Raw genomic sequence first — 22,801 nt, forward strand, 5'->3', positions numbered from 1 at the left:
ACAAACCAGAAAATTACAGTTATGAGTATAAATATGTTTTCTACTGATCAGAAACTGTGTGAGACAGGCCGTTCGTGTTGATTCTTCGCTTGCTTTTGTGATTTTGTTTGTGAACCGGTGACGTCACGAACAGATGCTTATTACGACAGACGAATTTGGCCAGGATTACATTTGCCGATTATCATGCCTATGTTAATAGGGCACAGAATTACAAGATGATGGAGTTGACATTGTGTTAACTGGGTGGTCCACAGTGTCCCATGTTTTAAAATCAAAACATGTTTAAAACTTTAAAACATGTTAATCCTATTTGATCTCTCGCATTCTGGTTCACATTTAATATTATTTATTTTCCTCGTTTGTTTGGTTTTGTATATGTATTTCTTTTAATTTTATCCGAAGACACTAGCTATCAGCTACTCTCAAATTCAATTGAAAATAAAGTTAATGTACGTATGTATTCCTTTGTTATTTTGTTTAAAACTAGCTTGTTTCCAGGTTGTTTCGTTTGCATGTGCAATTAGATAAAAATTTATTCAAACTGTCAGAAAAAGAACGAATAACAAATGAAGATGGGATGACTGGAAGAAATTCAGATGCTCTCCGCAAAAGATGTTTAAGTTTCGTGTTCATGTTTTCCTTCATTTTGTGAAAAAGAAAAAGATGATACGAGGTTTATATGCTTCGTGACGGTTACGAAGAAATTTAGTATGTGACGTCACAGACTATGACGTAGGTCCTCTTTGGCCACGGGCTCTATTCTCGTTTCGCTTCGTAAAGCATTCCCACGAAAAACGCGAAGCGAAAAATATTTTTGCGACCATACTCACGTACATACGAAAAAATAAATGAAAGCTCTACTGAACTTGGGCGTTATCGCAGAATATAGTTAGCGCGGCGAGCACCTTTAAATGTCATTCGCCCCAAAGCAACAAAGAAAAAATGTCTAGCAGCTGGACGCTTTCAAATGAAATTGCGAGGAAACTTGTTTCAGTTCGGCGCACTTTCTACCAGGCTTTTGATCGACCCGGATGATCTTAAGGTATTTCGAACCGGGGAAAGCTGTTTTCTTACGTGCATCGCATTGTTGCCTTTGACGAAAACTATAATCCAAGCTTCTTTCTCGATTTATGTGTATAAATTGGTATCGATGAACCCCTTAGGGACAAAAAACAAGTGTATTGCGGGTAGCCATGCGATGCGGAGTTGGTATCCCCGGCATTTTAAATAGGGTCATTAAATGCCGCAAAAAAAAAACAAAAAAACAAAACGGGTTATGGTTCGGCCGGACCTTGTGGGCCGCTTGGGGTCTGTTTGAGTTTCTTCCTCCCTCTGTATCCTCCTTTAATACTTGGAGAAAAAAAAATATGTAAGAACGATATTGAAACAGCAGTTTACCACAGATGAACAGCGAACAATGACCTCATCACCTATCCGACCTCTTATCGCGCCGAGTCATCGCAAAACGTCACGTAATGATGAAAATCGAAAGTCCAACATCCAAAATGTTGGCATGATTTCCGACTGGAAAATATGAATCATGATTAAAAATTACTCGGGGTTCTAACTTGACGAAATAGGCGCAGATTTCCGAATTTTTTGCATATTTGTGAGAAATCGAAGCAAAACGGAAAAGACTGGGTACAAGTTCAACCAGACCTCCAAATCCTCCTGCTTCCGAGAGAGAGTGGAACTCAAAAACAATATGGCGGCAATGGCGGTTAGAAAGGCAGGCCAAGAACTTTTGTAATATTCCTTAGTTTTGCAGTAGTTTAAAAGCATTTACATCGCTCAGGACGATTGTATATCGAATATGATCTTTATTCGCTTAAGTTTGAAAGAAATGGAGCCAATCCGTTTGCTAGAATCGAGGGTATCGATCGATAAGTGACATCGATTTAAGCTTCACTGCGTTCAGCTTAATTATCGTGATGGAAGCAACAAAGGACCAGAAAGTTATGGAAGATCTAATGGCAGAAAATCGTGCCATCTTAGAAGAGCTAGCCCAGTGTAAAGCTGACAAGGATTTCGTGTGGAATCTGTGGCGGAGATTGCAATCCTCCGAACCCGATGTGACGTCCGTCGTCAGTATGGTAGTTGCACGAGAGAAGGAGAAGAGCGAACAGAAAGACAAGAAAGTTTTGGAGATCTTGCAAATGAAAGATGAAAAGATCAAGGAATTGAAAGAGAGATTGTTATCGGTGGAGGATGAGTCTCACTACAGCAAAGCGAGGTATCATGACTTACTAATCGAGAATGAAGAACTCAAGCAAAAGTTGGACGAAAAACAAAGCGAGTTTTCAGCAAGGGACAAAGAATTGCGCGATGAAAATAGTTATTTGTCCAGTCTACTGAAAGCGCACCAAGCGCAGAAGGAGGTAGATGATCAAACTGTCAAAGAAAACTTGGATCGGATCACGGAGGAGAAAAATCAACTCCAGATTCGAATCGCGGGTTTGGAGAAAGAAGTCAGTGATTTCAGTCATGAAAAGTCGTGTATGGCTTCGGCTATCGAAGCAAATGCTACCCTCGAGGAGAAGGTAAAATCATTGGAAAATAAAGTAAAAGAACTGACAGCTGAACTGACCTTGAAAAGTGCAGAATTCGCAAAGAATTGTGAAGAGGCCGAGTTACAGTTAAATGACAAAGAGAACCTGATGAAAGAGCAATTGGAATCATTACAAGAACAATCGGAGAAAATTGCAGAATTAGAAAGTAATCTGATGGCTCTAAATAGTGAATATGGACAAGCGAGAGAGAATTACAAACAAGCAGCAGCTCAGATATCAGAGCAGACAAAACTTATCCAACATCTCGAAGAACTCCAGAATAAAAATCGAGAGACTGCGATTGGTCGCGAGCAAGAATATCGCAAAGGACTTGCTTCGCTGCAAAAATCTGTGGCTGATCTTCAAGCGCGGTGTTCGGTGTATCAAGAAAAGGAGACAAAATTGCTTCGAGAGATTGAAGAACTGAAGGAAAGTTCAGCTAATTTAAAAGAAGATCTTAAAGTCAAAGAGTTGATCATTGGAGAGTTGAAGGATGCTGTTCGGGATGGTATTCAATCTGCGGAAGTTTCTAGACGCGAGGTACGATTGAATGAAACCGGAAACAATGACCACAGGATACCTCTGAAAGAAAGGACAAAAGGAACACAGGACGCCCAGTCTCGAAGGAAGCAAGAATCAGAACGATTGGAACAAAGGCAAGCTGGAGAACTTATTAACGGATCATACGAAAATGTTGAGGAATCGGCATCAGAGGTTGACTTTGAAAACCGGGAATCGATGGAAAGAAGGCTGGAAAAAATTACCGCTCTTGGTGAGCTGGAGAATAGGTTAAGTGAAAGCCGTACAATGATTGATGAACTAAAGAAGCTCTTGGAACTCAAAGAAGCTGAGCTTGTAGAGACCAGGCGCGCTCATGCACAACGGCAACAGCGCTACAGGATGCTGAAGGAAAATTACCAACTAGTGTTGGAACAGATAAAGACTTATGAGGAAAGACCGGAAGCTATGGGAACCGGAAGTGAAACTGCACTTCCGGAAAGACCGGAAGAACGAGAGCTACGGCACTTGGATAGCGATCAAGTGTGGAAGGAGTTGGCTTATTATAAACACGAGTACGAGGCTCTGGCGAAAGAGAGGCATGATGTTTTAGAGGAAGTTGATGTACTTCGTGTCCAGCATGCTAATAATCTCGCAAACATCCAAGAACTTCGAGTTCAACTCAGCGAAGAAAGAGAAGAGAAATCCACGCTTTTGAGGAAGATAACAGCGGGAGAAGATGCTTTTGATGCGCTCCGTCTTGAAGTGGAGAAACTTGAAGATCAGCTACAAAGCTGGCAAGAAAAAGCTCTCCAAGGGCAATCGATGAGCAGCGAACTTGAAGAAGAAAATCAGCTTCTAAAGCGCGAGATCAAAGCGTTACAAGTACAGAATAAGACTCTCACTGAAGAATTTAGCGGTCTGGCGGAAGAGTTTGAGAATCTTAAAAGGATTTACGACGAACTGGTGAACAAAGAGATGAGAATGAATACCGCTGGGGTAGAACAGGGTGGGCAGAGAGAATCAGCTACGCAAACTGAACAGAAAAGTACGACCGCTCACGCAGACGCAGACCTTGCAAAGCAGCATGTTGAGTCTTTGAGTAGCTATGACGCACAAGTGAGGCGCATTGCTGATAGGATTTTATCCAGCCCTCCAAAAGAAGTAGGAGAGTCACGCGTCATGCAAGATGCTGGTGTCGCGCAACGCGTTTATGTCACGCAAAGTGCTGGTGTCACGCAAGGGACACAGACAGATGACATCCCTGGCTTTGTTGAATCCAGTGTGAATGTGAATTTAGACGCCGAGGACGTCTCGTCCGTGGAAGAGGAGGAACCTTTTGACGTAAAAAATAGCGTGAAAAAGGGTAAGGCACCCTTACGCCGACAGGAAACTCCACAGGCTAGGAAGGTTGTGAAGAAAACACCGCGAAGGAATGAGTGGGCCAGCATGAAGCAACGTATTCTTAGTCTAACGCAGGAGGTATCCGCGCTTCGGCAGTCTAAAGATAAAGCAATGAAAGCTTTGAATCTAAAGAAAAGCGAATGTGAAAGCTTGCAGACCGAATACAACGCCTTGCTTTCTAAATTACAGGTCAGCAGGAATTCTGTGCAGCGTTTAACAGACTGCTTAAAGATGAACGAGCGAAAGAACGAACGCTTGATAGCGGAGTTGAAAGAGCTTAAAGAAGAGGATGCAAAGCCAAATGCTCTATCGATTGCAGAATGGAAGCGGTTAGAGGAAGAACTGCGACTAGCCACGATGGAGTGCATTCGACTGGCTAGTATTGTGAGGACGCTGGGAAGCGAGAATGAGCAACTGAGAATGAAAGTTAAGGAATTGCAAGAGAACAATGCAAGACTTGATCACGTAGTCACGCAGAAGAAAACGCTGCTGGATGAAATAAAATCCAAAATGAAAGACGTAGAAGAAAAAGCCAAGAAGGATTCAGACGCGGCCAAGAATTTAGAAGAGAGGTCATTAGTCTTTCTTGCAATTCCCACAAAATCATATTCGGACTCATCTGATCTTGTTTTCTCTTCCCTTCCCTTCCCTTCCTTTCCCTACCCTCCCCTCCCCTTCCTTTCTGTCCCTTCTCTTCTCTTCTCTTCTCTTCTCTTCTCTTCTCTTCTCTTCTCTTCTCTTCTCTTCTCTTCTCTTCTCTTCTCTTCTCTTCTCTTCTCTTCCCTTCCCTTCCCTTCCCTTCCCTCCCCTTCCCTCTAGTCCCTTCTCTTCTCTTCTTTTCTCTTCCCTTCCCTCCCCCTACCCTCCTTTCCCCTTCCCTCCTGTCTCTCAGTTCTCTTCTCGTCTCTTCTCTAGCCCTTCCTTCTCTTGAGTTCTGCCTTATTTCCCTCTTTTCTCATCTCATCGTATCTTATTTAGTCTCGTGTTTTCTTTACCCAGGTTATCGCAGCTGAAAGAAAGGGAAAGAGCTAATAAAGTAAGAATTGAAACACTTGAACATCGGCTGGATGGTGAAACGAGAGAAAAACAGAAATATCATCGACAACTTTTCAGTTGTCAAGAGGAGCTGAAGAAAAAAACGCATCAACTAACCAGGTAGGCAGAAAAAATCCGTCCGAACGCCGTATTTTTGTGCTTCAAATAACGTTCTGTCCCTTCCCTCGAGCACTACAATGGATGAAGATGAAGTTCTTTTGCTAGAAGTAATACGCCAATAAATTTTATTGGGAAAATTAGTATGGTAGTAAGATAGTAAGTAATGTTGTTAAAGAGTTCAATTTTCTTTTTATAGGTCTCAGACTTTACGCAACCAAGCTAAATTAGTGGTGAACGAAATGGAGGCAGCCGCCACAATGCAGCTTCATGGATTGGCCAATCAGAGCGAAGCCATGATAGCCTCGCTTCAGCGCAAACTCGACAAGGCCCGGGAACGAATAGAAGAGTTCCAAGCTTTTGTGAGGACATTAGTGGAAGAACTGCTCATGCGCACGCGGACGGTGCGGAGGAAGCTGGACGAATTGCACGAGAAAGAGTGGAAAGAAACGTCGCGGACGGCGGTGAAAGAAGCTCAGAGCAAAGCGTGCTCTATTCTTAACATATCATCAGCGGATCTTGAAACTATCATGGAAGAAAGTGAGGGTCAGAAGCACGAGGAAGCACGATTGAGGACAGAGCAAGAGAAGGCATGGATGGCTGAGGTTGAATCTGCTTTGAAGCGTCAAGGAACATTTGCTGTTCCCCTGTTGGAAGTATTGTTGGATTTGGTGGATGAGAGAGTCGCAGTAGAAGCCAAATACGCTGGATCGTAATCTGATAGACGTGTTTCCTATTTACTGGACGCAGTCTAACCGAAGTATCTCTACGTTTTTGGCGCGAATTTCATGACGTCATCAACTGTCGCAGTCATGCAGACTTCTTCCAGGCCCTTCGGCGCGGAAGACCTTAGATAACAAGGACTGGAACCAGGTTTGTGAGCCCGGCGGTTTTCGCAAAAACATGGGTTTGGTGGAGGTGATTATTCTCGAGGGCTCACAAACCTAGTTCCAGTCCTTGTTATTTAAGGATTTTCCTTCGGCGCACTTCACCTGTGAGTGGAAGTGAACGCGCAAGGACTAGAGACTACATAAGAGTGTTTCCTTTAAACCTGATTCACAATGGTATAATAAACACAGAGGCATAAGAAGAATTGTATGCAAACTGGTGTGAGATAGGCAAAAGCAAAAGAAATCAAGACTTTCATATCTTTCTGCTTTTTTCTTTGGCGCTAGTGCTAAGGCCACAGATCTGAACGGGCATGAGATAGACACATATAAGGGAAGTGGTGAAAACTACTATACTCGAACAGGACCCACCAAATTGTAAAGTAAGATGGTTGTCTCTGCCTGCACCCGCTTCCTCAACCTCAAAAGATGGTGTCTTTATTGTATAGCCACCCCTCTATCCAGCAGTAAAAGACGACTTTAAGATTCAAACCTCTCTTTTTTATATCCAGCAATGCTGACTCTTGCTAGCTGAAAATTTTTGTATCGACTCATATTTAAAGCCAATGAAATTTTGTCGGTAATGTTCATAAGATGGGTGGTGTCTTCGATAACCCCCCTACCCCAGACAAGGTGGGTCCTGTTTGTTATTTTTTCAGTGACCAATTCCCTAATTAGCATAAGTGCGCACGTGCGTATGCTGCACCCGTGCTTGTGTTTAATTAGTGGTAACGATGTGTGAGTTAAACACAAGAAAATCAAATACACGGCTCGTCTTACGCCAGTTGACGCAATTTTTCTTATCTTTGGGCTTGTGCTTAAAATTCAGCTTATCTTAAAGGTGTGAACCAGGTTTTAGAACACATACATTGTTCTAATATCTAGTTTCCACTCTGGTGGTGTAATATGCCAAACACGAGGAAGAGTGTTTCAATCCAACTTCCAAACACCAAGAAGTAGATCGAAAAAACGCGGCGCAGCCGTGTTTTTTAAACCAACTTCGAGGTGTTTGCAAATCGGATGAAACACTCTTTCGAGTGTTTGATATAGCTTCTCAAACCATTAATAATTCTTGGAGAAATTCAAGGCGAAAGTTAGCCAAATTTTATGATAATTAAGATCACTTTACCACAACCTCCTTCACGGCAGTGACTTGCTTTGTTTTTTCTTCAGGAATTATCAGTGAATTCGAGAAGTCTCACTGCGTCGTAAGCATAAGGATAATCGCAAAGGAAAACATGAAACTTGTTCTCGCGATTAAGCTTCCGCTTGTGTTTTTCATGATACGGATTCACATGCAATTTAAACTCACGGTCGGCCAACGTGTGACGCATGCGCAATCAACGCCTAAAGTGTAAGCAAAATAAAGAAATTTGAGCTCACCTTTTTTGTTGAGTAACCAAGAAAATGATGTCAGATGTAAAGCCAGCAGTTAGTTTGGTTTGCTACCATATTTTTTCCAGCATATCAACGCTCCGCACGTTCGTACGTACGTACAAGGCAGTGAAAACCGAAGTGCCGTTACCGCTGTATGGTGAAAACCGCGGGATAGATTGAGTGCAGGCTCAAAGGAAATGCTAGCATTCTACACAGCGGTTTTCAAGTTCGAAAGCTAATTTACAACTGTTCAAAATCTCGAAGATATATCAGCGTTATATTCACGTATTATATTTGCAAATAATAATAGCAAAAGAGTATTAACACAAATTGTACACATTCAAGAGTTTATTTGAAAACTCCAAAGGGGTGTTTTTCCCCCAAGAAAACAAAAAGCTAAATATTAAAAAATACGTGTTCCAGAGAAAAAGACATGCATTTTTTCTCTCTATTTAGAATTTTGTTTACTATTGCATGCTTTAAAAAGTTAAAATTCTAATAACGTTAGGGAAATCTGTTCCAACAAATACAAACAAGGCCTAAAAATAAAAGATTTACAAAATAATACAGCTCTATGCCATCGACACAACATAATTTTTAAAACTATAGACTCGTTGTGAGAATCTGACGAATCCATCACAGTACCAGACTGTGGGGTGTGGACCAAGATTTTCACAACGATGTCTACTGGTACTGATAATATTCCTAATACTTGAACTACGAATGGTCCCTCTTTTTCTAGGGTCTACCTAGGAGAAAAGCTAAATGAGCGCGCGCGAGCTAAACACGCACGCAACGCGCGCATGAGACGATTGCCACGAAACAACGCAGAAAGCCGACGCAAAGCTGAGAGAAAACTTTTCGCTTCAAGTAAACGCAGAACGTGGGCGACATTTGCCTATCCCCAGGGGATTCGACGCGCAGCAAAAAGTGAAAATGTGGACTACAGACAACAGATAACCAAATGAATAAGTCATTTCCGAGTTCCTGTGCTAAGCTTTTCATATGAAAATTCGTTTGGTTTATAATTGAATGAAAACTAAATTTCATGATAAAAACTTTGCACTTAGCCTCGCTTTCAAAATGAGGTTCAAAGCAACTGGGAAATGGCCACTTCGGCGTTGGTCTCTTTGTTTCCGTCACGCCTTATTTTCTGCGCGTCGGGTGAGTTTTTCGCGAACTTCTGACCCTTTCTCCATCTTTTCGCTCAACTATTCGTGACAGTATTAAAAGGATTGTTCGTTCTCTCCTTGTAACTAAAATTTCTTGAAAATATGACTATGATAAATTAATGGTTGTTTTGCAACCCGGTGCCTTTAAGTTATATATTTCATACGCTACACGATTCATACGAATTACTACGTCTCACATGACTTTTTAAAATGCACCCAACACCCTACAAACGCCATAATTGATAGGAAAATGAATCTATTAACGCTCACGTGTCTTGAAACGATCAAAATCGAACAGAACGAACTGGAGTTCGAAGTTCAAAAGGCTTTGCCGTGATCCTTCCAAACCAGTACAATGTACACCAAACGTGATATACAAAACCAGGAGATAATCAATTTTACTTATCAACTAAAGCATTTCATTTCAAGTCCTGTGGGACGTAATAAAGCAGTATTTCTCGCCATAATTCCAAAACTGTACATGTAAAGACTATGACAACGAATTTGCCACGTCACCTAACTAGATGTTAGCATACTTACATTAAGTGACTTTGTCACGCAATTGTCACTTTACCTTTGTATATGTTAGCATTATAGTTACATTTCACACCAGCGTAACAACTGTCACGCTCTCTTACAAGTCGTTATCTTGTTATGCAACTGTCACATTGTCTTACTGGATTCCTTACGTCTAAAACAACTATTCATTCGTCATTGTAACTGAATTTATGTACACGAACCATAAAGGTATCTGCATTCCCCCTCGTAGCCGTTAGTTGCATCGTCACGCAATCTTTCTCTCCAGGAGACGCGTTGCGTGACGAACAAGACAGGACTGCAAAGGGAAATACGTAAAATAATAATAATAATAATAATAATAATAATAATAATAATAATAATAATAATACTAATAATAATAATAATAATAATAACAATAATAATAATAATAATAATAACAATAACTTAACAAAGTAGAAAAACGAGCTTACTTATTACATGGCTTAAAAGCTAAAAAGTTAAAGTGCCATTTGAAAAACGCACAAGAGTCCCTATAATTTGCAAAAGCTGCAAAAAGTGCGTCAATTTTTCAAGGTACTTCACAGAAAGAGATGACAGAAAATAAATAGTGGCAGTGAACGCTCCACTTTGTTAAAATCACGAAAATGTACGCACGCGACCTAAATTAACGCCATTTTTTTTAATTCGAGTTATATTAATGAATCGCTTCTTCCTGTAATAAGGCAGTTTCAATCTGATTTCAGAAATAAAAAGACCCATTAAAACTCTAATGAGACCTAACGCGTGCGCAATGCTCTCTCAAATGTCTCCTTCAATCTGATCGGTTGTCTGAAAATCAGACATCAACTTCAGGCAAATAATCGGACATTCTTAAATATGTTGTTCCGCCTCTTGCTCCTTGCTCAACAAACGGTGGTTGCTCGTCTTCCCGCGATCCTAAGCAAACCGGCTCTTCGCCTACGCCGTCCGTCTGATTTTTGGCAAAGTTGATAAACACCTGAAAATAGAAAACAAAATTTACTGTTAATATTCTGAGCGTAAGCGCAGGAATCTCAGTAGTTGGTTGGTGTTAAAGCAATAGTGTGATAAATATATTTTCCCTTCCCCTCCTTCATCTCATCCTGTTCGGGTTCACTTAAACTCCCGCATGGTAGATTACATTAACACAAAGTAAAAGGTCTATGAAGCGGCTTTCAAACGTGTGACCGTTCAAAAGTGTTTTCCGACGATGATGAGGTGGCTCTAACTTTTGAGATCGTACATGAAATCCTAAACATTCAAATGAAAGTTACTGAGCAGTGCTTTCCTGTGGTGCTGTTTATTATGCTGTACAAGAAGGTTCTAATTTTGAGTCTGTTGATGAAATCCTAAAGTGTGACCATTCAAAAGAAAGCTACTGAGCCGTACTTTCCTGTGGTGCTGTTTATTATGCTGTACAAGGAGGTTCTAACTTTTGAGTCTGTTGATGAAATCCTAAACTAAAAGTGTGGCCATTCAAATGAAAGCTACTGAGCAGTACTTTCCTGTAGTGCTGTTTATTATGCTGTAAAAGGTGGTTCTAACTCATGAGTCTGTGGATGAAATCCTAAAATGTGACCATTCAAATGAAAGCTATCGAGCGGTACCTTCCTGTACTCTTGTTTTTACTTCTTTGTTTGTCAACAAACCTGATCGAGTGTTGTCTGTGAAACGGAGTAATCTTCAATGTCGAAAATCTTGCGGTTGGCTTCCAGATGGCCGAAGACTTGAGAGAGAACAAGCCCTTCAGATGGGAACTGATACTGCAACTGGTTGTGGTGCTTGTCCTAGAGGGAATCAAAAGTAAGATAATTTGTGACGCAAATGTTGAACAATTATCCTGCGAAATCGCGCGGAATATCGCGTGATACTTGGCGCATGATTTAATGACCAGATCGTCAAACGCGCTTTACAGTATTGGGACACTCTCCAGATCGAATTGGAATTTGGAAATGTTGGTTTTTGAGGAGAGGGGAAAACCGAAGTAACCGGACAAAAACCTCTTGGTGCAAGGACGAGAACCAACAACAAACTAAACCCACATAAGACGCCGAGTCCGGGAATCGAACCCGGGCCACAGTGGTGGGAGGCGAGTGCTCTCGCCACTGCGCCATCCCTGCTCGACTAACTAACAGTAACTACAAGTGTAAAGTTTTTTTTTTTTTTGGTATTGACTTCAGGGGTTAAACCTTGACTCTAACAACGCTTAAGTTGGCCGCCACACGGACAGACAGGCAGGTATTGTAGGCAGATAGGAAGATAGAAAATTAGTAACAAATGTTTTAACATTTAAATATGTCCCCACCTTAAGGACTGCACCAGGAAACAGGCTTTTAATGAACTCTGACACAGCATCTAAATTGGGATTTTCGCCTCCCACTCGTAGGGTCACCATATAGCCGTCTCCATACCTTGAAAATACAAAGAAACATCAATAGTCAGATTACTGCTAATACGAAATTCGTAAAACTGGTGAGTGTCGAACTGGGAACGGTAATGATAAAGGTTAGCGCACACGAAGGGCCTTCTGTCTAGGGCAAATAGTCCCTTTGTGTGCACCAACCATTAAGAGGACCAGAATTTTGTTCTTGAAGCTTGTCTCATGATTTATAGTGATTTGAACAGATGGATACCTGTCCCTAAATAGGCCATTTATGAAACTACCTCATTACCAAAGCGAGGCTAAGTGTAGACTCGCTTTCATAATGAGGCTGAAAGCAACTCGGAAATCGCCTATGTTCTTCGCGTCTTCTGTTGATCCTTCAAGTAGACACAATGGGCAAGGAACAAGTCATGTACCTCACTATGGAAACGAGGCTTATCCTCGCTTTCATAATGAGATTCAAAGCAACTTGGAATGGCCCATGGCCCTCGTGTGTACTGTTGATCCAACAAGTAGACACAAGGAATACGGAACAAGTCATGTACATGAAAACGTAAGCCAATCAACGCAAAACGGGTTTGTTCTGCCATCCGTCTCTTGTGTGAACACTACAATGGACCTCGGATTTGTTGCAATAAGAACTAGGTTAAAATTCAAGTGTCATCGAACGTTCATGTGAACACAGCTTTAAATATTGATATCACTTACTTGCTTTTGAGATGTTGTGGACTGCCGAGACATTTGAACTGTCCATTGACCATAATAGCCACACGGTTACAAAGAGACTCACACTCCTCCATGCTGAAAAAAAATGTTGACTGGCGTTAGTTTAAAGTTCACTATTTTCTTTATTCTTGCGCACCAGGGCTGGTTGTATAAAATCGAACGGCGGCTACGCGGCCAGCAGTTCCTCTCTTGATAGAGCGGTTTTCAATTGAGTGTCGAAAGTAATTTCACGTTTGCTTTGGTTTCGCTTTACTTCACTCTCTGATTGGCCAGCAAAACACGCGCCACGTTCTCAACCAATCAGCAGCAAAACCAAAACCAATCGTGACTCGCTCACACGCGTTTTCCCGCGCTTGGCGCCGGTTACATGTATTTGCTTCGATTTCTGATTGGTTCATTACGCTGTTTGCGTCTGTTGTGATAGGCCAGAGTAATTACTTTGGTTCTGGTTTTCCTAAACTCAAATGAAAACCGCTGTAAGCGACAGGGCGACTTAATTACGCGAGCAAGCGAAGTTCAGCAAAACAAGCTTCGGGAATGGTATGGAGAGCTGGGGCAAACAGTCTCAAGACCTTAGTGAGGAAACTGGTAATATCACCCGTTCGGCCCGGTCAAAAACACAATTGAACGTCTCATGTTATGTGAGAAACAGCGGTTTAAGAATCGAAAAATGTCTTCGAGTGCTCGTACAAAGATTTGCTTAAAGGAACGTTTGTCCCCCTAACAGAAACACGTTTCTATATTTGGTTCGGAAGCTAACTTTGCATTTTTTCGTTCCGTTTACTGCCTTTACCTGTGAGAGGTTAAAATCACTGTGCGTCCTTCTTTTACAATGCCAATGATGATATTCCAAAGGAAACGACGAGCTTTGGGGTCCATTCCTGTGGTGGGCTCGTCCTTTGGATAGAGACAAAAGGTGATTTTAATAAAAGCCCTAACAGTGATCAGCATCAAATTTCTCCTTGTAATATCCATGTTTATTCAACCCCTGAGGTCATGAGAATAACGGATATGATCACCCAAGGTGATTTTTTTTTAATATTTTAATAACTTCTCCCCAGCTCTTTTATAAGAGAAGTACGGGGACAATATAGGAGAATTTGTTTTTTGATATCAGGAGTTACCAAAAAGTTCCTATGGAAGTTATCCTTATAACTTTCGGTATTAAAGGTCCTTTTTATCGCTATGCTGCGGTTTCTGGTTTCAAATTTTACAAACCAAGTTGATTTTTATTTTTGTTTGTATCAAATTATGGTAATGAATCTGAGAGAGGAAAATAGAAACAGATCTTGTACTAAAACAAAACTAAACCACAAGAGTTGCGTTTCGAGATAGTAAAAGCCTGAAAGGACCGTTTGAGTTGATTTATACAAACAAAATAATGAGAAATGAGAACACCAACATGCAGTTTTTATTATTTCAGGTAATTCTTTCGAGGAAATCAGTCTTTGCGGCTGTCAATCTACAAATTATGAACGGCAAAAGAGGCCGTTGTATACGGTATCTTTCGTTAGCTCTTTAAATTAGTACCTATTCTCTTCCACTGTTTTCCACAGAGAAAGTCGAGTTTTTTGGAAGCATGTTTTGTTTTGGCGTGCCAAATTTCATGACCACTCTTGGTCCTTGGTAGGGCTCTATTTCAAGTAAAGAGGAGGGAGGGGAGGGATCGGGGGTAATTGCTTCTAGCTCAGGACCATCTATTTGCCCAGGGTCTACAATTATTGCAATACGCTGCAGTATTCAATTCAAGCCTTTTATCTCATACCGATCTACGAGAAGTGTACCAATAAAATAACAATACTTACAAGGAAAATAATCGGTGGATTGCCAACCAGTGCAATGGCTGTGGATAGCTTCCTCTTGTTTCCCCCACTGTACCCCCCTGCGCACTTGTTTTGGTACTCCGTCAGATTCATTCGGAGAATGAGACTGTCAACAACCTGTAAATACAACGCAAGTGGAGCTGTTCAAGAGCGCTCAACTTCACATCGAAGACGAGAAAACAAATCAAAAATCTGCTGAAAAATGAGCAGTACGGTAGGAAACGACTGCGGAAGAACATTCCATTGAAATACAGTGCAAACCTCTCCTTACGGACACCTCTATAATACGGACATCTCTCTATTACGGACAGTTCACTTGGTCCCTGAGAGACCGAAATCCGTATAAAGCCTACCTCTCTAAAACGGACACCTCTATAATACGGACACTTATTGCTGTCCCCTTGGTGTCCGTAAAAAAGAGGTTTGACTGTATATGAAAATCAGATATTTGAACTATGGATTCAAGGATGTTTTAATGGGTGACATAACCGTTTTGATGAAAAACTTGTCAAACCTGTTTGATGTCTTTTTCAGGTACTCCTCTAAGGCGTGCGTAAAGCTGAAGGTGTTCAGCGGCTGTTAGCAGGTTGTCAAGCCCGTCAAATTGAGGACAGTAGCCCATGGACTGATGCGCGCTATGGATACTCTTTAAAATGCTGAAACGGTGGAACGAATTGGAAACATATGAATAAAGTGAAAACCAGGAAACTGGAAAATTTTTACGCTCTAATCATAAGCCACAGCGTTATCTACTTGGGCAGTTTTACGCATTTGGTAATGATGGCACGTTTTCCCGGAATTAAAAACAAATCTTTATTTTCTCATGCTTAGCAGCGGTTGTATATTTTCCACATAAGGCGCACGGTGCACATTTTTCCCGCCTTAGAAGCGTCGCTTGGCAGAGGGTGCACATTTTCCCGCGCTTGGAATCGGGTAGACGACCGGGTGCACGATTGCCCGCGCTTAGTGGCTGTTATATGTTTTCCCGCGCTTGGCAGCGGCTGTACGATTTCCCGCGCTTAGAATTGGGTACACGACCGGGTGTACGATTACCCGCGCTTAGTAGACATTACATATTTTTCCGCAATTAAGAACGGCCACTTCCCTTCCCAAACTTCGCCCCAGTCACATATTTTAAATCACGTTAATTGGTCTATTAGGTATTTTAGGCTCGCAATGATTGGTTCACTTCAAGAATGCGTACTCGTTAGAAACCTAATCTAAGGCAATAGACAAAGAGGAGACATGGGCTGAAAAAACTGTTTACTATACCTGTGGCCATCAACAAAGGCTTCTCCTTGAGTCACAAAAATATCTCCCGTCAACATTTTAAACGTGGTTGTTTTTCCAGCTCCATTTACTCCTAACAGCCCAAAACACTACAACAAAGAATGACAGATATTTTGTTTAACCCCCACTGATCTGACTTCAAAGCGTTAATTATCCTCAATGATCTGAAGTTAATTATGTGATGTTCGACAAGATGGAACCAATCCCCCAATCACAGCACGCGAACATGACCTTTGAATCCAGTAGGCTTCGCTACTTAGTTTTCTGAGACTTCCACTTGAATGACTGATGGGCAGTGAAAAGCGCAACCACATGCTAGGCGCCTAAACAGCTCCGCGTTTAAAGATTGATTGATCGATCGGTTGATTGGTTGGTGGATGGATGGATAGACTGACTGACTGACTGACTGACTGACTAATTGGTTGGTTGGTTGGTTGGTTGGTTGATTGATTGATTGATTAATTGACTGACTGATTAATTGATTGATTGATTGATTGATTTCAGAGTTCGCCTGCTGTAAGAGAAGAAGGGTCTTGACTTCACTTCATTCTTCAGCTTATTTGTTGGCAAATGAGGACCCCTATATTGATGCAAGTTGACATAACATTCAACTCACCTCGCCTTTAGGGACTCCGACACAAAGTCGATTCACGGCCACATTTCTTCTCTTTCCGGAGTGGTATACCTACAAAATGACAACTCATGAGTACTTTAACCTGGAAAAATCAAGTATTGTTAAATTGTGTACGAGTGCTTTTCCACTATGACTTTGAAGTTGACACTGCCTTAAAAAACGAAAATCAAATAGACGACTTGTGTCATAATTGATGGTCAAGCACCTCAACCTACCCAACCTAACTAAACAAACTTGACTTTAACCTGAATGCGTCAGCGCAGAAAAAAGATTATTTGTCGACGAAAACGCAAAAGTAAGTACGTGTCAAACATCGAAAACACAAAATGCAAACGCAAGCGTAACAAAGAGGGAATTTATTTTTCGTGCACTTGTGTTTGCATTTTTTTCACGTGTGAATACAGCAAACAAAAACGCAAATACTAGGCAAACAAATAAGGCCATCCTGAAAAATCGTTTCCAATGCAGTGTGAACACAGCCTGCATTTGCGTCGCACATGTAAACCACGCAAAAGAGTTCACGTCCCAGAGCCTCCACATCTTTTGTAGTCATGGAAACAGACAGAGGAACATGTTTTAGCTCACCGCCGCTTAGAATAGGTAGCCGTCCTTACCTTGGTCAAGTTATCCAATCGTAAAATGTCGCTAGTTCCTCCTCCTCTTTCAATGCGTTGCCTTTCTCGCTGAACGTCGTCATCTTCATCTTCAATTGGTTTGAGAGAAAGTTGAACTCGCCTAATAGAAAAGAAAAACAAAATGTTAAGATAAGCAAAGAAATACTTCAGTCAGAAACTTATACATATTGTAAACTGTGTGTCGTCTGTTTTTTTGTTTTTGTTTCTTTGTTTCATTTTTCTCTCTCTCTCCCTTTTTTTTTCCTTTGCAGTTTCTCAGGTTCACATTCTACCGGATATTTAACAATTATCCTGCGAAATCGCGCGGAATATCGCCTGATACTTAGTCGATAAGGCCGTAGGCCGAGTTGGCTAAATCAGGGGATCTTCTGCACGATTAAGCAGGATAATTGTTCAACACATTGATAACAAAGGGCAGTTTTATTGCAGAAAAGCTGGAGACGATCTTTAATTTTGCCATTTTTCTCCCCGAGAAACGAAATTATGTATAGTGCACCATGATCATATTTGGGCAGCGTTACAATGTGTTGAGTGATAAATTTCTTTGTCAGCAATTAGAAAACCAAAATCAGTCAGGTATTGAGTAAATGTAGCCTTAACTGCTGAGAGGAAAACAGGGAAATAACCTGGCGCAACAACAGCTAAAAATATACTAACCTCTTTGGAATAAAGAATTGGTATTCAATCATCACAGTTATGAAGAAAAATAAAAATCCTTGGATGATCATCATGAAAATGTTTCGGCCTGTGATGTCCCAACTGAATGGATCTCGCACAAGGTTTTGGCCTGAATGGAGAAGAATTAATACAACTAAATGAACAACTAGCCAAACCGAGGCTTTCATAAGTGTTTAATGACTGTGGTTCCTTTTGTTAGGGCGCATCCCTGGATGGACCGAGAAAGTCGAGCTTTGCAAGGACGGTTTTGCGCGCTTTATGACTGGGCGGGAAAAGCAGATCTAAGGAAGAGTTATTGGTAAGGTTGGCCGATACCAGATTTTTCAAATCGATCCGATACAAGCACAATATGACCGATACTTGGCATTTTTTCGATATCGATATCGAAAGCGATAATTGTGACGTCATCAACGAATACTTTTCCGTGATTCACCCACTCTTAAAACACTCTTCGAATTCCGTTTAAAATTGTCAAGAGGTGAACACCTTCATCGTTACCCCTGTCAAATATTTATTCGATTAACCGCCCACCTCAAATAAGCGCCCACCAAAACCACTACTAACAAAAAACATTTCTGTACTTGCCCAGTGTGAAGTAAGAGGAGCGTCAATTGTGTTCCAAAATTGGTTTTAGATACGGTAGTCAATGAACTTTTATATTGTCTACATTAGATTTTGCACCTTGTTTGTCTTGTTGAGGCGAAACAAACTTATCCCTTGTTTTGTTATTCTCTAAAAATGTCCTCGCTTGCTGAAAATGTTGGAAAAATAATAAGCACCCAGGGCGGTTAATCGAATAAATATGGTACTCACCAAATCTGTCGAAAATATCCATAAACTGGTTCTTGGCTAGGTCGACCAGCCCACGTCCCAGGCAGTAGTTGGGGAAAATCAGGAAGATTTGCTTCAATAAGTTGTTGATATTAACAAGATCCTACAGACGAAACGACGAAATATTAACTTTCATCCAGCAACGCCCAACATATCTCCTAAACTTTTAATCTTTTTTAAGAAATCCTAAAGTGTGGCCATTCAAATGAAAGCTACTGAGCAGTACTTTCCTGTGGTGCTGTTTATTACGCTGTACAAGGTGGTTCTAGCTTTTGAGTCTATGCGTGAAATCCTAAAGTGTGGCCATTCAAATGAAAGCTACTGAGCAGTACTTTCCTGTGGTGCTGTTTATTATGCTGTACAAGGTGGTTCTAGCTTACTTACTTACTTACTTACTTACTTACTTGTAAGGAAGTTCTAACGTTTAGGTCTCTGGATGAAATCCTAGAAGATGACTTTTCAAAACCGTTTGTTGTTGTTTATAAGGTATTTCAAACTTTTGACGTTTCGATGACCAGAATAAAAGCCTTAAAGTGTCACAGAATTCCCACTCACTCACCGGATCATCGTAGAAGAACTCCAAAATGAACGTAGTAAGTGTGGTGTTGACTCCAATAAACAAGTTGACGCATATCAATACGATGTAGGCTGTGCTTGACTCGGTGAAAAGAAATGATGCCGGGTACATGAGAGGAGTGATAGCCCACCTGAAAAATACGAATGCTGACGTGAAATAATCAAGGTGCTCTTAAAAAGCTACAAGAAACAGTCACCACACATTGTCAACCGAAATTCTGAGACGTACCACGTATTTAAAAATAGACCTTTCCCACTCGGCGGCCATTTTGAGTCTCAGGAGAATAAAAAGCTTTGTTTTTGCACGGTCAGCCTCGCCCAGACGCGAATTCAGCGTGAGGCTGGCTGTGCAAAAACAAAGCTTTTTATTCTCCTGAGATTCAACATGGCCGCCGAGCGAGAAAGGTCTATAGAGAACTTTAGCAACGACGACGGCGACGGCAATGAGAACGTCAAACAAGCAATAGACTCAAAAACCAAAAACAACAACCCTGCACGTGCATTACACTTTTTGGTACATTTCTTTGCCGTCACCGCACGAATAGGACGTCAAATTTCCTGATAGGACGTTTTATGGAGGACGTAAACACACGACGACGAATTTTTCGTTCTTTTCCTAAACTTCTTCTTAATCGTTTACTCCACTCTTCCTGAGAAAAGTAAGCGACTTCGTCTCGAAGTCTAATGCGGTGCACAAACTACGCATAGGGATAATAAAACAAAGTCCTTTAAAAAAAAAATAAGTTCCGTCTTTGCCTATCTTCTTTTTTTTTTCTGTAAAAGGCTCTCTTGAATAAAATCCACACTTGAACAATCCTCCAGTGAAATCTCCCAGTGATGCATTGTGAGCCCATTCGTACTGCATGTAAGCTGATATACTGTGTTTCGCGTCGCAAGTCCAAGATGGCGGCTATCCGAGCAATTTTGCGAGATGCGCAATCAAGTAAAATAATTAACATAAATATGATGAACTCACCCATAGAGAACAAGGAGAAGGAAGGTTGGTGGAAAGTTCATGGCTGAAGTGTAGGAATCTTCACCAAAGGCCAAGAAAATGAAGATGCAGCACACTGCTGGAATTATGTAGTTTGTCTGTAAGAAAGGGGGAAACACATTAGTCTGCTTTCCATTAAACAGAATTGGCCGGCCACATCGGCCAATCTGTAAATCGATTGAATCCTTTTGAAGGGATGGTAATGCCAAATGTTATCTTGAAAATAATCACTACAAAATGGCATATGCTATTTTGAAGAAATTCGCCGGAATTACTAAGATATAACTTATCCTTAAAATTGGTACATTCCGTTTCTTTTTTGTCAAATGGAAAGCGCCATACGTTTCAACATTATGCAAAACTGACAAGGAACTTCTTGGAAAGGGTCTTGTAAAAGGGTCCCAAATTGACCGTCATCTCTGTGCCCACACTCACCAAGTCCCACACGTAAGTGGACAGCCAGTAGATGTAGGGACGAACACCGCTGACCAAGTGGAGATGCTTAGCTTTGCATTCTCGTTCGCAAACCAAGTACACTACAAAACTGGCGGGGACAAAGGACAACGCGAACACCACACATATGGCCACAAGAACGTCTACAATGCGGTTGTAACTGGAAAAGAATAACAAGCGATGGGATTCAGACGAAAAATATACAATAACACAAATAATCAAGAGTCTTTGGCTTCAAAGAAACTTTAACTTACAAAGTCTGATCAGTGAGTTGTTCTTTCGTGTAGTTCATTGGATGGTTTACTGTGCTTATGCCTGTAACAAAATATGAAATAATATAGCACTCAATGTTAAACAAGAAGTCATTACATGCTCAATATTGGGTCAATAGGCCATTTTCGAGTCGCTGTGAACCTCACTATGAAAGCGAGGCTACGTGCAAAACTTAACATATGAAAATTAGGTTTGTTTGCATATGAATGAAAACTAACTTTCATAACAAAATCTTTGCACTTAGCCTCGCTTTCATGAGGTTCACAGAACCTCGGAAATGGTCTTAATGTATAACATTTGGACGCCAAACAAAGCTTGGAGAGAGATCTTTGTAATGGAAGCATAACATGCCCCCCCCCCGCCCCCCTCCCATGGAAGACCTGGGGTGATTACCATTTACGCAAACCACCCGGATGGAAATTTTCGGCATAAATACGAAATGATTTAGCTGGATAACATGGAAAATTTATGAACATTAGCTGTAAATCCCGAAAAGAGCAATAAAAATGCATCACTTTGGCCAGAATCCCATGATTTCAGAAGTACTCCAACTGGAATGATGCGTACCATTTGATTTTCCAACTGGAATTTCCGGGTTTTTCATGTAAATGGTAAGCACTCCTGATTAACCACCCCTCCATTTTTGGTAACTTTTTGCTCTTACACGTTTAAGACCAAGTAAACATTTGACAAGAAACCATGTACTGAGATCTGAAAATTTAGCTGTCTCTTAGGGGTATACCTAATAGAAGAAGAGGCCTTAGTTGCATTCTTATTTTTCTTAATTAAGGAAGTGGAGTAAACACACGAAGACAAATACGGTAGTTTGATTGGTCAAAACACTGTCATGGAATATCTTACCAAACTGTGACGCGTTTAATCCTTTCTCGGCAGCTTTGCTTCTAAGAATCACATTGTTCAGTACATTTAAGAAAGTCGGGGCGGAGTGATAACCTTTGGTGTTGTACCAGGCCTGTTGGAAAAGATAGCACCAATAATTATTGGTATGTAACTCCTGGATGATATCTTAAAGTATGACCATTCAAATGAAAGATTTGAACACTATTTGCTGCGACACTCTTTATCATACTGTACAAGGTAGTTCTAAATTTTGAGTCTGTGGATGAAATCCTAAAGTGTGACCATTCAAATGAAAGCCACTGAGCAGTACTTTCCTGTGGTGCTGTTTATTATGCCGAACAAGGTGGTTCTAACTTTTGAGTCTGTGGCTGAAATCCTAAAGTGTGACCATTCAAATGAAAGCTACTGAGGAGTACTTTCCTGTGGTGCTGTTTATTATGCTGTACAAGTTAGTTCTAAATTTTGAGTCTGTGAATGAAATCCTAAAGTATGACCATTCAAATGAAAGCTACTGAGCAGTACTTTCCTGTGGTGCTGTTTATTACACTGTACAAGGTGGTTCTAACTTTTGAGTCTGCGGATGAAATCCTAAAGTGTGACCATTCAAATGAAAGCTACTGAGCACTCGTTAAGGTCTAGAAACGTACGATGCTTGGTAGTGGTGTACACGAAGTAATTCGCCATTACCTTTGCATTGTGTTTCTTGAGAACTCCCTCGCTGGAGTACGAATTTAACTGAGTTAAATCTTGCGGAAGATTCTTGAAGTTGTCTCCAAAGCTCACGCCACCATACCTTGGAAGAAAATCAAACGATAAGATGATTTTCTGCACTCCCAGAAGAATTCCTTTAGAACAATCATTAGGTTTTAGTAGCAGCAACTAGACAGTTCACAGTCCACTATTTTCCGTGGGATTTTCGAGACTCGTACGCTTCGATCGACCTCCCGCAATCTTGGTTTGTAACGGCGAGCGCAGCCTGAGGAGAGTGTCTGAACTACCGAGGGGGGGCCTAGTCAGGGAACATTGTGTGGGGGAGGAGAGGCGCCTCTTTCCACTTCTCCCGCCACC

General features: G+C 41.1%; 2 protein-coding genes across 8 annotated transcripts in view; one reads left to right on the forward strand and one right to left on the reverse strand.

Moving 5' to 3' along the window:
- The first annotated feature begins 1,540 nt into the window (after window positions 1-1,540).
- LOC146462621 (centlein-like) lies at window positions 1,541-9,231 on the forward strand. Of its 2 annotated transcripts, XR_014857082.1 has the most exons (4): window positions 1,541-5,023; window positions 5,451-5,606; window positions 5,803-7,880; window positions 7,927-9,231. XR_014857082.1 is itself a non-coding variant. In XM_085085428.1 (3 exons), exons 1-3 carry the CDS (start codon window positions 1,932-1,934, stop codon window positions 6,317-6,319), a joined length of 3,765 nt encoding a protein of 1,254 aa, XP_084941554.1. In that variant the 5' UTR covers window positions 1,541-1,931; the 3' UTR covers window positions 6,320-9,231. The 2 variants fall into 2 exon arrangements, 1 of the variants encoding a protein (XP_084941554.1); XM_085085428.1 differs by having other exon boundaries at window positions 5,803-9,231.
- Window positions 8,198-22,801, reverse strand: part of LOC146462622 (phospholipid-transporting ATPase ABCA1-like) — a 49,901-nt gene continuing 35,297 nt past the window's right edge. For 5 of the 6 annotated variants that reach the window (XM_085085419.1, XM_085085418.1, XM_085085414.1 and 2 more), the window contains 18 exons: window positions 22,421-22,526; window positions 21,734-21,845; window positions 20,854-20,914; window positions 20,582-20,759; window positions 20,129-20,244; window positions 19,136-19,283; window positions 18,559-18,679; window positions 17,725-17,854; window positions 17,047-17,167; window positions 16,415-16,483; window positions 15,781-15,887; window positions 15,023-15,164; window positions 14,491-14,625; window positions 13,479-13,582; window positions 12,668-12,760; window positions 11,882-11,987; window positions 11,226-11,363; window positions 8,198-10,555 (listed from right to left, as the gene is read on the reverse strand). In XM_085085419.1, the coding sequence (XP_084941545.1) occupies window positions 10,394-10,555; window positions 11,226-11,363; window positions 11,882-11,987; window positions 12,668-12,760; window positions 13,479-13,582; window positions 14,491-14,625; window positions 15,023-15,164; window positions 15,781-15,887; window positions 16,415-16,483; window positions 17,047-17,167; window positions 17,725-17,854; window positions 18,559-18,679; window positions 19,136-19,283; window positions 20,129-20,244; window positions 20,582-20,759; window positions 20,854-20,914; window positions 21,734-21,845; window positions 22,421-22,526 (2,149 nt within the window). In that variant the 3' untranslated portion in view covers window positions 8,198-10,393. The remainder of the gene's footprint in view (window positions 10,556-11,225; window positions 11,364-11,881; window positions 11,988-12,667; window positions 12,761-13,478; window positions 13,583-14,490; window positions 14,626-15,022; window positions 15,165-15,780; window positions 15,888-16,414; window positions 16,484-17,046; window positions 17,168-17,724; window positions 17,855-18,558; window positions 18,680-19,135; window positions 19,284-20,128; window positions 20,245-20,581; window positions 20,760-20,853; window positions 20,915-21,733; window positions 21,846-22,420; window positions 22,527-22,801) is intronic. The other variant, XM_085085415.1, reaches the window with a different exon arrangement.

This window comes from Pavona decussata, unplaced genomic scaffold, assembly GCF_977016875.1.
Source record: "Pavona decussata unplaced genomic scaffold, jaPavDecu1.1 SCAFFOLD_186, whole genome shotgun sequence".
Taxonomy (NCBI): Eukaryota; Metazoa; Cnidaria; class Anthozoa; order Scleractinia; family Agariciidae; genus Pavona; species Pavona decussata.